At 50.1% G+C, this 17536-nt stretch overlaps 1 protein-coding gene across 1 annotated transcript in view; it reads left to right on the forward strand.

Annotated features, from left to right (window-relative positions):
• The window catches only part of LOC144676050 (myosin-binding protein C, cardiac-type-like), a gene marked incomplete at its 3' end in the record, with an annotated part of 90202 nt that overhangs the window by 16828 nt on the left and 55838 nt on the right, over positions 1 to 17536 (forward strand). Inside the window, exon 6 of the mRNA XM_078536568.1 lies at positions 5151 to 5210. Coding sequence (XP_078392694.1) covers positions 5151 to 5210 — 60 coding nt within the window. The remainder of the gene's footprint in view (positions 1 to 5150; positions 5211 to 17536) is intronic.

The following is a 17536-nucleotide window of genomic DNA, read 5'->3' on the forward strand; positions in this document are numbered from 1 at the left end:
CGCGCATCATCATCATCATCGCATCATCAACACCGCGCATCATCATCATCATCGCGCATCATCATCATCATCGCGCATCACCATCATCATCGCGCATCATCATCGCGCATCATCATCATCGCGCATCATCATCATCGCGCAACATCATCATCATCGCGCATCATCATCGCACATCATCATCGCGCATCATCATCGCTCATCATCATCATCATCACGCATCATCATCATCATCACGCATCATCATCATCGCGCATCATCATCATCATCGCGCATCATCATCATTGCGCATCATCATCATCATCGCGCATCATCATCGCTCATCATCATCATCACGCATCATCATCATCGCGCATCATCATCATCGCGCATCATCATCATCGCGCATCATCATCATCATCGCGCATCATCATCATCATCGCGCAATATTTTATACTCGAGCAGGTCAGGCAGGAGCTCACACGCGTCCTGAAAATTCTGCCCAGTGAATAGAACACTCAGTGTCTGTCTGCGAACCAGCTCCACACACCCACCCCCACCCACACCCCCCCCACACACACACCCCCACACACACCCACCCACACCCTCCCACACACACCGACACACACCCACCCACACCCCCCCACACACACACCCACACCCCCCCACACACACCCACCCACACCCCCCCCACACACACCCTCCCACACCCCCCCCGCACACACCCCCCCCACACACACCCCCCCACACACACCCACACACACGTTCCCACACACCCACCCCCACACACACCCACACACACACACACCCACACACACCCACAAAAACACCCCCACTCACCCACCCTCCACAGACACACACCCACACAACCACCCACCCCTCACACACCCACCCCCACACACCCCCCACACACCCACCCCCACACACCCACTCCCACCCTCACGCCCACCCCCACCCACCTCCACACACCCACCCCCACACACCCACCCCCACACACCCACACCCACACACCCACCTCCATACACACCCACACACACCCACACATCCACCCCTCACACACCCACCCCCCCCACACACCCACCCCCACACGCACACCCCCCCATGCCCACCCCCACACACCCACCCCCACACACACCCCCCTTCCTCCTTCCCCCTGCCTCTCCTCTTCCATCTCCCATCCCCTCTTTCTCCTCCCCCCCCCCTTTCTCCTTCAATCCCCTCCTTTAGTCCCCCTCCTTTATTCCCCCTCCTTTATTCCCCCTCCTTTATTCCCCCTCCTTTATTCCCCCTCCTTTATTCCCCCTCCTTCATTCCCCCTCCTTCATTCCCCCTCCTTCATTCCCCCTCCTTCATTCCCCCTCCTTCATTCCCCCTCCTTCATTCCCCCTCCTTCATTCCCCCTCCTTCATTCCCCCTCCTTCATTCCTGCCTCCTCCACCCTCTCTTCCCCCCTCCCTCCCCATCACAGTGTTTTCCTACATTCGAACTCACTGCAGCTTTCACCTTTCTGATTTGAGCCCATTGTCACTGCATCAGCAAAGACCATGCACCCACCTCACACGGCCTCTGTGCTGGCACCTCATTGGTCTGTTCCAATAGGAAACCTCATGACATAGCCTCTCCGTGGTCTAGATAGAGAAACGATGAAGGAAGAGGTCAGAATATGGCACAATCTCCGACACAAGCAAAGGGCTGATCTGACATGTGAGAGAGAATGAAAATGCATTTCCAAAGAATGTTTCACATTTTCAGGACTTTGCAGCTAAGAAAGTCCACAGTCCAGTAAACATACCACCAGTGATAATATTCAACAAGATATGGCCCAGCAGGTCTCTCGACTATACCAAAACCACCACAGCCATTTGAAGAAGGCCCATTCCCAGCTGCTCAGGGCAAAATCATTGGCATTGCCAGCGATGCCCACATCCTGAAATTAAATTTAAAAAGCCAGCTACATAAGCAGCAGCAGCTGGGCGAGTTAATCAAACAGAAACCATAGGCATTTTCCACTCATGAACAGCAACCTGTTCATCCTGTGATGAGGCTTCACTACAGAGAGCTACGATTAACACATCAATGCCAGCCACCAATCAATGATCTCACCCAAAGATCATAGGGAGGGAGCCAAATTCTCACAGCAGTGAGAGCCAAGGCAACACCAGCTTCACTCTATATCTAACCCCGTGCTGTACCTGTTCTGGGAGTGTTTGATGGGGACAGTGTAAGACGTAAGACATAGGAGCAGAAATTAGGCCATTCGGCCCATTGAGTCTGCTCCGCCATTCAATCATGGCTGATAAGTTTCTCAACCCCATTCTCCCGCCTTCTCCCCGTAACCTTTGATCCCCTTACCACTCAAGAACCTATCTATCTCCATCTTAAATACACTCAATGACCTGGCCTCCACAGCCTTCTGTGGCGATGAATTCCATAGATTCACCACTCTCTGGCTAAAGAAGTTTCTCCTCATCTCTGTTCTAAAAGGTCTTCCCTTTACTCTGAGGCTGTGCCCTCGGGTCCTAGTCTCTCCTACTAATGGAAACAACTTCCCCACGTCCACTCTATCCAGGCCTTTCAGTATTCTGTAAGTTTCAATCAGATCCCCCCTCATCCTTCTAAACTCCATTGAGTATAGACCCAGAGTCCTCAAACGTGCCTCATATGTTAAGCCTTTCATTCCTGGGATCGTTCTCATGAACCTCCTCTGGACCCTCTCCAGGGCCAGCACATCCTTCCTGAGATACGGGGCCCAAAATTGCTCACAATATTCTAAATGTGGTCTGACCAGAGCCTTATAAAGTCTCAGCAGCACATCCCTAATTTTATATTCTAGTCCTCTCGAAATAAATGCCAACATTGCGTTTGCCTTCCTAACTACCGATTCAACCTGCAAGTTAACCTTAAGAGAATCCTGGACTAGGACTCCCAAGTCCCTTTGCACTCCAGATTTCTGAATACTCTCCCCATTTAAAAAATAGTCTATGCCTCTATTCTTCCTACCAAAGTGGATGACCTCACACTACCCCACGTTGTATTCCATCTGCCACTTCTTTACCCATTCTCCTAACCTGTCCAAATCCTTCTGCAGCCTCCCCGCCTCCTCAATACTACCTGTCCCTCCACCTATCTTTGTATCATCTGCAAACTTAGCCAGGATGCCCTCAGTTCCTTCATCTAGATCATTAATGTATAAAGTGAAAAGTTGTGGTCCCAACACTGACCCCTGTGGAACTCCACTAGTCACCGGCCGCCATCCTGAGAAGGACCCCCTTATCCCCACTCTCTGCCTCCTGCCAGACAGCCAATCTTCCATCCATGCTAATACCTTGCCTCTAACACCATGGGCCTTTATCTTACTGAGCAGCCTCCTGTGCGGCACCTTGTCAAAGGCCTTCTGGAAGTCCAAGTAGATAACATCTATTGGCTCTCCTTTGTCTAACCTACTCGTTACCTCCTCAAAGAATTTTAACAGATTTGTCAGGCATGACCTCCCCTTGATGAAACCATGCTGACTTTGCCTGATTTTACCATGCACTTCCAAGTATTCTGAAATCTCATCCTTAACAATGGACTCTAAAATCTTACCAACGACCGAGGTCAGGCTAATCGGCCTGTAATTTCCCGTCTTTTGCCTCACTCCCTTCTTAAACAGGGGGATTACATTAGCGATTTTCCAGTCCTCTGGGACCCTCCCTGATTCCAGTGATTCCTGAAAGATCACCACTAACACCTCCACTATCTCTTCAGCTATCTCCTTCAGAACTCTGGGGTGTAATCCATCTGGCCCAGGTGATTTATCCACCTTCAGACCTTTCAGTTTTCCTAGCACCTTCTCCTTGGTAATGGCCACCATACTCACCTCTGCCCCCTGACTCTCTTGAACTTTGGGGATGTCACTCATGTCTTCCACTGTGAAGACTGACGCAAAGTACCTATTCAGTTCCTCCGCCATTTATTTGTTCCCCACTACCACTTCTCCAGCATCATTTTCCAGCGGCCCAATGTCCACTTTAGCCTCTCTCCTACCCTTTATATATCTAAAAAAACTCTTACAATCTTCTTTTGTATTACTGGCTAGTTTACCCTCATATTTAATCTTCTCCCTCCTTATTTCTTTTTTAGTTGTCCTTTATTGGTCTTTGTAGGCTTCCCAATCCCCTGGTTTCCCACTGCTCTTTGCCGCATTGTATGCTTTCTCTTTAGCTTTTATGATGTCCCTGACTTCCCTTGTCAGCCATGGTTGCCTCGTCCTCCCTTTAGTATGCTTCTTCTTCCTAGGGATGAATTTTTGCTGTGTCTCCCAATTACTCCCAGAAACTCCTGCCATTGCTGTTCCACTGCCTTTCCTGCTAGGCTCATCTCCCAGTCAATTCTGGCCAGCTCCTCCCTCATGCCTCTGTCGTTGCCTTTATCCAACTGTAATACCGTTACATCTGATTCCAGCTTTTTCCTCTCAAATTGCAGGGTAAATTCTATTATATTATGGTCACTTCCTCCTCAGGGTTCCTTCATCTTAAGCTCCCTTATCAAATCTGCCTCATTACACATCACTAAATCTAGAATTGCTTGTTACCTAGTGGGCTCCACCACAAGCTGCTCCAAAAAGCCATCTCGTAGACATGCAACAAATTCCTTTTCTTAGGATCCACTACCAACCTGATTTTCCCAGTCTACCTGCATATTGAAATCAGATAAAGGGACCACAATGAGAAAGGGGACGGGATAGAAGGAGCTATAGTCAGTATCTAACCATGCGCTGTACCTGTCCTGGGAATGTTTGATGGGGACAGTGGAGTGGGAGCTTTATTCTGTATCTAACCCCGTGCTATACCTGTCCTGGGAGTGTTTGATGGGACAGTGTAGAGGAAGATTTATTTTCTATGTAAATATATAATAGACATAAACCAGCCCATCAGAATCACTTTTGAAAGCAGCAGGTGAATCCATTCTGAATCAGTTTGCACTCTGACACCTGAGCAGTGTGTTCTTAATATGAGAGGTTTGAATGACAGATCCAAAAGATTAAATCAACTACAAATTCTCTTTATCCAAAAGCATTACTGACAGCTATTTGCCCACTGTGTGTTAGGAAGCTGTGACATATTGCATATTGTTGGAGGAACAGTTCCCCCACAGCAGCTATCCTGCTCTCTAACTGGCTCATCTCTCTGCAGTAGCACAGATGCAGGTGACGAGGCTGGTGAGCTGGACTTCAGCACCCTACTGAAGAAGCGGTAAGATTAATGTCATTCCATCCAGCACCCGGAGAGCCCGCCCGGCGCCCGGAGAGCCCGCCTTGCGCAGGACTGATCCATCCAACACTGGGATAATTTACCAGTCACTGGAATATTCCTTCCAGCATTTGGATACTCTACCCAATGCTGGGAGAATCTTTCCAGCACTGGGTAAATCCACCCAACACTGGAAACTGAAACCAATGCAAGGCTAACCCATTCAACACTGGAATTTTTCTCCCAGCAGTGGAATAATCCAACTAACATTGGGATAATCCACCCAATTTACTCAATATTGGAATAATATACACTGTACTGGCACAATCCATTCAACACTGGGCTAATCTATCCACCCAAGTGAGGTAATCTACCCAGTGACACTGGGCTAATCCACCCAGTGACACTGGGCTAATCCACCCAGCGACAGTGAGGTTAGCTATCTAGCCACAATAGATTAATCCATCCAGTCTCAGTGGGCTAATATACACAGCGACAGTGAGGTAATTTACTGAGTGGTACTAGACTAATCTACCCAGCGACAATAACGTAATGTACCTAGTGACAGTGGGACAATAGACCCAGTAACAGTGAGATAATCTACCCAGTGCTGCTGGACTAATCTATCCAGCGATAGTGAGTTAATCTACCCAGTGACAGTGAGGTAATCTATCTAGAAACCATGTGGTAATCTACAGAGCAACACTGGGCTAATCTACCAAGCAACAGTGAGGTAACCTACGCAGCAACAGTGAGATAATCCACCCAGCAACAGTGAGGTAATCTACCTAGCAACAGTGTGGTAATCTATCCAGTGTTACTGGGCTAACCTACCCAGCGACACTGGGCTGATCTACGCAGCAACAGTGAGGTAATCCACCCAGCAACAGTGAGGTAATCTACCTAGCAACAGTGTGGTAACCTATCCAGTGTTACTGGGCTAACCTACCCAGCGACACTGGGCTGATCCACCCAGCAACAGTGAGGTAATCTACCCAGTGACAGTGAGGTAATCTTCCCAGCGACAGTGAGGTAATCTTCCCAGCGACAGTGAGGTGATCTACCCAGTGAAACCGGGCTAATCCACCCAGAGACAGTGAGGTAATCTACCCAGTGACACTGGGCTAATCTACCCAGCGACAGTGAGGTAATCTACCCAGCGATAGTGAGGTAACCTACCCAGCGACAGTGAGGTAATCTACCCAGCGACAGTGAGGTAATCTACTCAGCGACAGTGAGGCAATCTACCCAGCGACAGTGAGGTAATCTACCCAGTGACGGCGAGGTAATTTACCCAGTGACGGTGAGGTAATGTACCCAGTGACGGTGAGGTAATTTACCCAGTGACGGTGAGATAATTTACCCAGTGACGGTGAGATAATTTACCCAGTGACGGTGAGGTAATTTACCCAGTGACGGTGAGGTAATTTACCCAGTGACGGTGAGGTAATTTACCCAGTGACGGTGCGGCAGTCTACCCAGTGACGGTGAGGCAGTCTAACCAGTGACGGTGAGGCAATCTACGCAGTGACGGTGTAGCAATCTACCAAGTGACGGTGAGGCAGTCTACCCAGCGATGGTGAGGCAATCTACCCAGTGATGGTGAGGCAATCTACCCAGTGACGGTGAGGCAGTCTACCCAGTGACAGTGAGGCAATCTACCCAGTGATGGTGAGGCAGTCTACCCAGTGACAGCGAGGTAATTTACCCAGTGACGGTGAGGTAATTTACCCAGCGACGGTGAGGTAATTTACCCAGCGACGGTGCGGTAATTTACCCAGCGATGGTGAGGTAATTTACCCAGTGATGGTGAGGCAGTCTACCCAGTGACGGTGAGGTACTTTACCCAGTGACGGTGAGGTACTTTATCCAGTGACGGTGAGGTACTTTACCCAGTGACGGTGAGGTAATTTACCCAGCGACGGTGAGACAGTCTACCCAGCGACGGTGGGGCAGTCTACCCAGCGACAGTGATGCTGTCTACCCAGCGACGGTGAGGCAGTCTACCCAGTGAAGGTGAGGCAGTCTGCCCAGTAACAGTGAGGTAATCTACCCAGCGCTACTGGACTAATCTACCCAGCGGCAGTGAGTTAATTTACCCAATCACAGTGGGCTAATGTATCCAGTGACAGTGAGGTAATCTTCCCAGCGACAGTGAGGTAATCTACCCAGTGATACCGGTCTAACCTACCCAGTGCCAGTGAGGTAATTCTTCCAGCGACAGTGAGGTAATCTACCCAGCGCTACTGGACTAATCTACCCAGCGGCAGTGAGTTAATCTACCTAATAACAGAGTCTAATGTATCCAGTGACAGTGAGGTAATCTACCCAGTAATACTGGACTAATCTACCCAGCGACAGTGCGATAACCTACCCAGCGACATTGTGGTAATCTACCCAGCAATAATGAGGCAATCTCTTCAGTGATATTAGGCTAATCTGTCCCGTGACACTGAGGTAACCTATCCAGCCACATTAGGCTAATCGACCCAATGTCAGTGAAGTAATATAATGAGTGGCACTAGACTAATCTACCCAGCAACAATGACATAATCTACCCAGTGACGGTGTGGTAATTTACCCAGCGATGGTGAGGTAATTTACCCAGCGACGGTGAGGCAATTTACCCAGTGACGGTGCGGCAATCGACCCAGTGATGGTGAGGCAATTTAACCAACGACGGTGAGGCAATTTTCCCAGTGACGGTGAGGCAATTGACCCAGCGACAGTGAGGCAATTTACTCACTAATGTTGAGGTAATTTACCCACTGACAGTATGGTAATTTAACCAGGGATGGTAAGGCAATATTCCCAGCGACGGCGAGGTAATTTACCCATTGACGGTGAGGCAATTTACCCAGTGACGGCGAGGTAATTTACCCAGCGACGAGTAGCTATTTTACCCTATGACGGTGAGGTAATTTACCCTATGACGGTGAGGCAGTCTACCCAGCGACGGTGAGGCAATTTACCGAGCGAAGGGGCGGCAATCGACCCAGTGACGGTGAGGCAATTTACCCAGTGATGGTGAGGCAATTTACACAGCGTCAGTGAGGTAATTTACCCTGTGACGGTGAGGCAATTTACCCAGCGACGGTGAGACAATTTCCCCAGTGACGGTGAGGTAATTTACACAGTGACGGTGTGGCAGTCTGCCCAGCGACGGTGAGACAATTTACCCAGTGACGGTGATGTAGATTAGCCAGCGACAGTGAGGCAATATACCCAGCGATACTGAGGTAATTTACACAGCGATGGTGAGGCAGTCTACCCAGTGACGGTGAGGTAATTTACCCAGCGAAGGTGAGGCAATTTACCCAGTGACGGTGATGTAGATTAGCCAGCGACAGTGAGGCAATATACCCAGCGATACTGAGGTAATTTACCCAGCGATGGTGAGGCAGTCTACCCAGTGAAGGTGAGGTAATTTACCCAGTGACGGTGAGGTAGTTTATCCAGTGACGGTGAGGCAGTCTACCCAGTGACGGTGAGGTAATTTACCCAGTGACGGTGAGGCAATTTACCCAGCGACGGTGAGGTAATTTGCCCAGCAACGGCGAGGTAATTTACCCAGTGAGGGTGAGGCAATTTACCCAGTGATCGCGAGCTAATTTACCCAGTGACGGTGAGGTAATTTACCCAGTCACGGTGAGGCAATTTACCCAGCGACGGTGAGGTAATTTACCCAGCAACGGCGAGGTAATTTACCCAGTGAGGGTGAGGCAATTTACCCAGTGACCGCGAGCTAATTTACCCAGTGACGGTGAGGCAATTAACTCAGTGACGGTGAGATAATTTACCCAGTGACGGCGTGGTAATGTACACAGTGACGGTGAGGCTATTTGCCCAGCGTCGGTGAGGTGATTTACCCTATGACGGTGAGGCAATCTACCCAGTGACGGTGAGGCAGTTTTCCCAGTGACAGTGAGGCAATGTACCCAGTGACGCTGAGGTAATTTACCCAGTGTCGGTGAGGTAATTTACCCTGCGATGGTGAGGCAATTTATCCAGTGACGGTGAGGCAATTTACCCAGTGACCGTGAGGTAATTTACACAGCGACGGTGAGGCAATTTACACAGCGACGGTGAGGCAATTTACCCAACGGCGGTGAGGCAATTTCCCCAGTGACCGTGAGGTAATTTACCGAGTGACGGTGAGGCCATTTACCCAGTGACGGTGAAGCAATTTACCCAGCGACGGTGAGGCAATTTTCCAAGTGACAGTGAGGCAATTTACCCAGAGACGGTGAGGCAATTTACACAGCGATGGTGAGGCAATTTGCCCAACGGCGGTGAGGCAATTTACCCAGTGACAGTGAGGCAATTTACCCACTGATGTTGAGGTAATTTACCCACTGACAGTGAGGTAATTTAACCAGGGATGGTGATGCAATTTACCCAGTGACGGTGAGGCAATTTACCCAGTGACGGTGAGGTAATTTACCCAGTGACGGTGAGGCAATTTACCCAGCGACGGTGAGGTAATTTACCCAGCAACGGCGAGGTAATTTACCCAGTGAGGGTGAGGCAATTTACCCAGTGACGGTGAGGTAATTTACCCAGCAACGGCGAGGTAATTTACCCAGTGAGGGTGAGGCAATTTACCCAGTGACCGCGAGCTAATTTACCCAGTGACGCTGAGGTAATTTACCCAGTGTCGGTGAGGTAATTTACCCTGCGATGGTGAGGCAATTTATCCAGTGACGGTGAGGCAATTTACCCAGTGACCGTGAGGTAATTTACACAGCGACGGTGAGGCAATTTACACAGCGACGGTGAGGCAATTTACCCAACGGCGGTGAGGCAATTTCCCCAGTGACCGTGAGGTAATTTACCGAGTGACGGTGAGGCCATTTACCCAGTGACGGTGAAGCAATTTACCCAGCGACGGTGAGGCAATTTTCCAAGTGACAGTGAGGCAATTTACCCAGAGACGGTGAGGCAATTTACACAGCGATGGTGAGGCAATTTGCCCAACGGCGGTGAGGCAATTTACCCAGTGACAGTGAGGCAATTTACCCACTGATGTTGAGGTAATTTACCCACTGACAGTGAGGTAATTTAACCAGGGATGGTGATGCAATTTACCCAGTGACGGTGAGGCAGCCTACCCAGTGACGGTGAGGTAATTTACCCAGTGACGGTGAGGCAATTTACCCAGTGACGGTGAGGTAATTAACCCAGTGACGGTGAGGTAATTTACCCAGTGACGGTGAGGTAATTTACCCAGTGACGGTGAGGCAATTTACACAGCGACGGTGAGGCAATTTGCCCAACGGCGGTGAGGCAATTTACCCAGTGACAGTGAGGCAATTTACCGACTGATGTTGAGGTAATTTACCCACTGACAGTGAGGTAATTTAACCAGGGATGGTGAGGCAATTTACCCAGTGACGGTGAGGCAGTAGACCCAGTGACGGTGAGGTAGTTTACCCAGTGATGGTGATGCAATTTGCTCAGTGACGGTGAGGCAATCTACCCAGTGACGGTGAAGTAATTTACCCAGTGACGGTGAGATAATTTACCCAATGACGGTGAGGCAGTCTACCCAGTGACGGTGAGGTAATTTACCCAGTGACAGTGAGGCAGTCTACCCAGTGACGGTGAGGTAATTTACCCAGTGAGGGTGAGGCAGTCTACCCTGTGACGGTGAGGCACTCTACCCAGTGACGGTGAATTAGTCTACCCATTGACGGTGAGGTAATTAACCCAATGATGGTCAGGCAGTCTATCCAGTGACGGTGAGGTGATTTACCCAGTGACAGTGAGGCAGTCTACCCTATGACGGTGAGACAGTCTACCCAGTGACGGTGAGGTGATTTACCCAGTCACGGTGAATTAGTCTACCCATTGACGGTGAGGTAATTAACCAAGTGAAAGGGATGCAGTCTACCCAGTGACGGCGAGGCAATTTACCCAGAGATATTGAGGCAGTCTACACAGCGACGGTGAAGTAATTTAACCAGCGACGGTGGGGTGATTTACCAGCGACGGTGATGTAATTTACCCAGTGACGGTGAGGTAATTTACCCAGCGACGGTGAGGTAATTTACCCAGCGATGGTGAGGTAATTTACCCAGCGACGGTCAGGTAATTTACCTAGCGACGGTGAGGCAATTTACACAGTGACGGCGAGGTAATTTACCCAGTGTCGGTGAGGCAACCTAGCCAGTGACGCTGAGGCAGTCTACCCAGTGATGGTGAGGCCGTCTACCCAGTGATAGTGAGGCAATCTACCCAGTGATGGTGAGGCAATTTACCCAGTGACGGTGAGGTAATTTACCCAGTGACAGTGAGGTAATTTACCCAGTGACGGTGAGGTAATTTACCCAGTGACGGCGAGGTAATTTACCCAGTGTCGGTGAGGCAACCTAGCCAGTGACGCTGAGGCAGTCTACCCAGTGATGGTGAGGCCGTCTACCCAGTGATAGTGAGGCAATCTACCCAGTGACGGTGAGGCAATTTACCCAGTGACGGTGAGGTAATTTACCCAGTGACAGTGAGGTAATTTACCCAGTGACGGTGAGGTAATTTACCCAGTGACAGTGAGGCAATTTACCCAGTGACGGTGAGGCAGCCTACCCCGTGACGGTGAGGTAATTTAACCAGTGATGGTGAGGCAGTCTACCCAGTGACAGTGAGGCAATTTACCCAGTGACGGTGAGGCAGCCTACCCCGTGACGGTGAGGTAATTTAACCAGTGATGGTGAGGCAGTCTACCCAGTGACAGTGAGGCAATTTACCCAGTGACGGTGAGGCAGCCTACCCCGTGACGGTGAGGTAATTTACCCAGTGACGATAAGGCAGTCTACCTAGTGATGGTGAGGTAATTTACCTAGTAACGGTGAGGCAGTCTACCCAGTGACGGTGAGATAATTTACCCACTGATGGTGAGGCAGTCTACCCATTGAAGGAAATTAGTCTATCCAGTGACGGTGATGTAGCCTATCCAGTGATGGTGAGGCCGTATACCCAGCGATGGTGAGGCAATCGACCCAGTGACAGTGAGGCAATCTACCCAGTGACAGTGGGGCAATGTACCCAGAGACAGTGAGGCAATTTAACCAGTGACGGTGAGGCAATTTGCATTACGAGGGAGAGGCAATTTACCCAGCGACAGTGAGGCAATTTACCCACTGATGTTGAGGTAATTTACCCCCTGACAGTGAGGTAATTTAACCAGGGATGGTGAGGCAATTTACCCAGTGACAGTGAGGCAATTTACCCAGTGACGGTGAGGCAATTTATCCAGTGACGGTGAGGCAAACTACCCAGTGACGGTGAGGCAATCTACCCAGTGACGGTGAGGCAATCTACCCAGTGACGGTGAGGCAATCTACCCAGTGACGGTGAGGCAATCTACCCAGTGACGGTGAGGCAATCTACCCAGTGATGGTGAGGCAATCTACCCAGTGACGGTGAGGCAGTCTACCCTGTAACGGAGTGGAAATTTACCCAGTGTCGGTGATGCAGCCTACCCAGTGATGCTGAGGCAGTCTACCCAATGATGGTGAGGCCGTCTACTCAGTGATGGTGAGGACGTCTACCCAGTGATGGTGAGGCCGTCTACCCAGTGACGGTGAAGCAGTCAACCTAGTAACGGTAAGGTAGCCACACCAGTGATGGTGAGGCAGCCTGCCCAGTGACGGTGAGGTGATTTACCCAGTGACGGTGAGGCAGTCTACCCAGTGATGGTGAGGCAGTCTACCCAGTAACGGTGTGGCAATTTACCCAGAGTCGGTGAGGCAATTTAACCAGCGACGATGAGGCAATTTGCATTACGACGAAGAGGTAATTTACCCAGTGACGGTGAGGCAGTCTACCCAGTGACGGTGAGGCAATTTACACAGTGACGGTGAGGTAATTTACCCAGTCACGGTAAGGCAGTCTACCCAGTGACGGTGAGGCAATTTACACAGTGACGGTGAGGTAATTTACCCAGTCACGGTAAGGCAGTCTACCCAGTGACGGTGAAGTAATTTACCCAGTGAGGGTGAAGTAATTTACCCAGTGATATTGAGGCAGTCTACACAGCGACAGTGAGGTGATTTACCCAGTGACTGTGAATTAGTGTACCCATTGACGGTGAGGTAATTAACCCAATGACGGTCAGGCAGTCTACCCAGTGACGGTGAGGTAATTTACCCACTGACAGTGAAGTAATTTACCCAGTGACTGTGAGGCAATTTACCCAGTGACGGTGAGGCAATTTACCCAGTGACAGTGAGGCAATTTACCCAGTGACGGTGAGGCAATTTACCCAACGACGGTGAAGCCATTTACCCAGCGATGGTGAGGCAATTTTCCAAGTGACGGTGAGGCAATTTTCCAAGTGACAGTGAGGTAATATACCCAGCAACGGTGAGACAATTTTCCAAGTGACGGTGAGGCAATTTACCCAGAGACGGTGAGGCAATTTACACAGCGACGCTGAGGCAATTTGCCCAACGGCGGTGAGGCAATTTACCCAGTGACAGTGATGTAATTTAGCCAGGGATGGTGATGCAATTTACCCAGTGACGTTGAGGCAGCCTACCCAGTGACGGTGAGGTAATTTACACAGTGACGGTGAGGCAATTTACCCAGTGACGGTGAGGCAGTCTACAACTTGACGGTGAGGTAATTTACGCAGTGATGGTGAGGCTGTCTACCCAGTGACTGTGAGGTAATTTACCCAGTGACAGTGAGGCAGTATACCCATTGACAGTAAGATAATTTACCCATTGACGGTGAGGTAATTTACCCAGTGACGGTGAGGCAATTTACCCAGTGACGGTGAGGCAGTCTACAACGTGACGGTGAGGTAATTTACCCAGTGATGGTGTGGCTGTCTACCCAGTGACTGTGTGGTAATTTACCCAGTGACAGTGAGGCAGTATACCCATTGACAGTAAGATAATTTACCCATTGACGGTGAGGTAATTTACCCAGTGACAGTGAGGCAGCCTACCCCGTGACGGTGAGGTAATTTAACCAGTGATGGTGAGGCAGTCTACCCAGTGACAGTGAGGCCATTTACCCAGTGACGGTGAGGCAGTCTACCCAGTGATGGTGAGGCAATTTACACAGTGACGGTGAGGTAATTTACCCAGTCACGGTAAGGCAGTCTACCCAGCGACGGTGAAGTAATTTACCCAGTGAGGGTGAAGTAATTTACCCAGTGATATTGAGGCAGTCTACACAGCGACAGTGAGGTGATTTACCCAGTGACTGTGAATTAGTGTACCCATTGACGGTGAGGTAATTAACCCAATGACGGTCAGGCAGTCTACCCAGTGACTGTGAGGTAATTTACCCAGTGACAGTGAGGCAGTATACCCATTGACAGTAAGATAATTTACCCATTGACGGTGAGGTAATTTACCCAGTGACGGTGAGGCAATTTACCCAGTGACGGTGAGGCAGTCTACAACGTGACGGTGAGGTAATTTACCCAGTGATGGTGTGGCTGTCTACCCAGTGACTGTGTGGTAATTTACCCAGTGACAGTGAGGCAGTATACCCATTGACAGTAAGATAATTTACCCATTGACGGTGAGGTAATTTACCCAGTGACGGTGAGGTAATTTACCCAGTGACGGTGAGGCAGCCTACCCCGTGACGGTGAGGTAATTTAACCAGTGATGGTGAGGCAGTCTACCCAGTGACAGTGAGGCAATTTACCCAGTGACGGTGAGGCAGCCTACCACGTGACGGTGAGGTAATTTAACCAGTGATGGTGAGGCAGTCTACCCAGTGACAGTGAGGCAATTTACCCAGTGACGGTGAGGCAGCCTACCCCGTGACGGTGAGGTAATTTACCCAGTGACGATAAGGCAGTCTACCTAGTGATGGTGAGGTAATTTACCTAGTAACGGTGAGGCAGTCTACCCAGTGACGGTGAGATAATTTACCCACTGATGGTGAGGCAGTCTACCCATTGAAGGAAATTAGTCTATCCAGTGACGGTGATGTAGCCTACCCAGTGATGGTGAGGCCGTATACCCAGCGATGGTGAGGCAATCTACCCAGTGACGGTGAGGCAATCTACCCAGTGACGGTGAGGCAATCTACCCAGTGACGGTGAGGCAATCGACCCAGTGACAGTGAGGCAATCTACCCAGTGACAGTGGGGCAATGTACCCAGAGACAGTGAGGCAATTTAACCAGTGACGGTGAGGCAATTTGCATTACGAGGGAGAGGCAATTTTCCCAGCGACAGTGAGGCAATTTACCCACTGATGTTGAGGTAATTTACCCCCTGACAGTGAGGTAATTTAACCAGGGATGGTGAGGCCGTATACCCAGCGATGGTGAGGCAATCTACCCAGTGACGGTGAGGCAATCTACCCAGTGACGGTGAGGCAGTCTACCCAGTGACGGTGAGGCAATTTACACAGTGACGGTGAGGTAATTTACCCAGTCACGGTAAGGCAGTCTACCCAGTGACGGTGAAGTAATTTACCCAGTGAGGGTGAAGTAATTTACCCAGTGATATTGAGGCAGTCTACACAGCGACAGTGAGGTGATTTACCCAGTGACTGTGAATTAGTGTACCCATTGACGGTGAGGTAATTAACCCAATGACGGTCAGGCAGTCTACCCAGTGACGGTGAGGTAATTTACCCACTGACAGTGAGGTAATTTAATCAGGGATGGTGAGGCAATTTACCCAGTGACGGTGAGGCAGTCTACCCAGTGCCGGCGCGGCAGTCTACCCAGTGCCGGTGAGGCAGTCTACCCAGTGACGGTGAGGTAATTTACCCAGTGACGGTGAGGCAGATTACACAGTGACAGTGAGGCAGATTAGCCAGTGACGGTGAGGCAATTTACCCAGTGACGGTGAGGCAATTTAGCCAGTGACAGTGAGGAAATTTACCCATTGACGGTGAGGCAATTTACCCAACGACGGTGAAGCCATTTACCCAGCGATGGTGAAGCAATTTTCCAAGTGACGGTGAGGCAATTTTCCAAGTGACAGTGAGGCAATATACCCAGCAACGGTGAGACAATTTTCCAAGCGACGGTGAGGCAATTTACCCAGAGACGGTGAGGCAATTTACACAGCGACGCTGAGGCAATTTGCCCAACGGCGGTGAGGCAATTTACCCAGTGACAGTGATGTAATTTAGCCAGGGATGGTGATGCAATTTACCCAGTGACGTTGAGGCAGCCTACCCAGTGACGGTGAGGCAATTTACCCAGTGACGGTGAGGTAATTTACCCAGTGACGGTGAGGCAATTTACCCAGTGACGGTGAGGTAATTTACCCAATGACGGTGAGGTAATTTACCCAGTGACGGTGAGGTAATTTGCCCAGTGACGGTGAGGCAGTCTACCCGGTGACGGTGAGGTAATTTACCCAGTAACGGTGAGTTAACTTACCCATTGACGGTGAGGCAATCTACCTAGTGACGGTGAGGTATTTTACCCAGAGACGTTGAGGCAGCCTACCCAGTGACGGTGAGGTAATTTACCCAGCAACGGCGAGGTAATTTACCCAGTGAGGGTGAGGCAATTTACCCAGTGACCGCGAGCTAATTTACCCAGTGACGGTGAGGTAATTTACCCAGTCACGGTGAGGCAATTTACCCAGCGACGGTGAGGTAATTTACCCAGCAACGGCGAGGTAATTTACCCAGTGAGGGTGAGGCAATTTACCCAGTGACCGCGAGCTAATTTACCCAGTGACGGTGAGGCAATTAACTCAGTGACGGTGAGATAATTTACCCAGTGACGGCGTGGTAATGTACCCAGTGACGGTGAGGCTATTTGCCCAGCGTTGGTGAGGTGATTTACCCTATGACGGTGAGGCAATCTACCCAGTGACGGTGAGGCAGTTTTCCCAGTGACAGTGAGGCAATTTACCCAGTGACGCTGAGGTAATTTACCCAGTGTCGGTGAGGTAATTTACCCTGCGATGGTGAGGCAATTTATCCAGTGACGGTGAGGCAATTTACCCAGTGACCGTGAGGTAATTTACCCAACGACGGTGAAGCCATTTACTCAGCGACGGTGAGGCAATTTTCCAAGTGTCAGTGAGGCAATTTACCCAGCGACGGTGAGGCAATTTTCCAAGTGGCGGTGAGGCAATTTACCCAGAGACGGTGAGGCAATTTACTCAGCGACGGTGAGGCAATTTACACAGCGACGGTGAGGCAATTTGCCCAACGGCGGTGAGGCAATTTCCCCAGTGACCGTGAGGTAATTTACCCAGTGACGGTGAGGTAATTTACCCAGTGATGGTGAGGTAATTTACCCAGTGACGGTGAGGCAATTTACACAGCGACGGTGAGGCAATTTGCCCAACGGCGGTGAGGCAATTTACCCAGTGACAGTGAGGCAATTTA

The sequence above is a fragment of the Cetorhinus maximus genome, unplaced genomic scaffold (genome assembly GCF_964194155.1).
Source record: "Cetorhinus maximus unplaced genomic scaffold, sCetMax3.hap1.1 HAP1_SCAFFOLD_1318, whole genome shotgun sequence".
Lineage (NCBI taxonomy): Eukaryota > Metazoa > Chordata > Chondrichthyes > Lamniformes > Cetorhinidae > Cetorhinus > Cetorhinus maximus.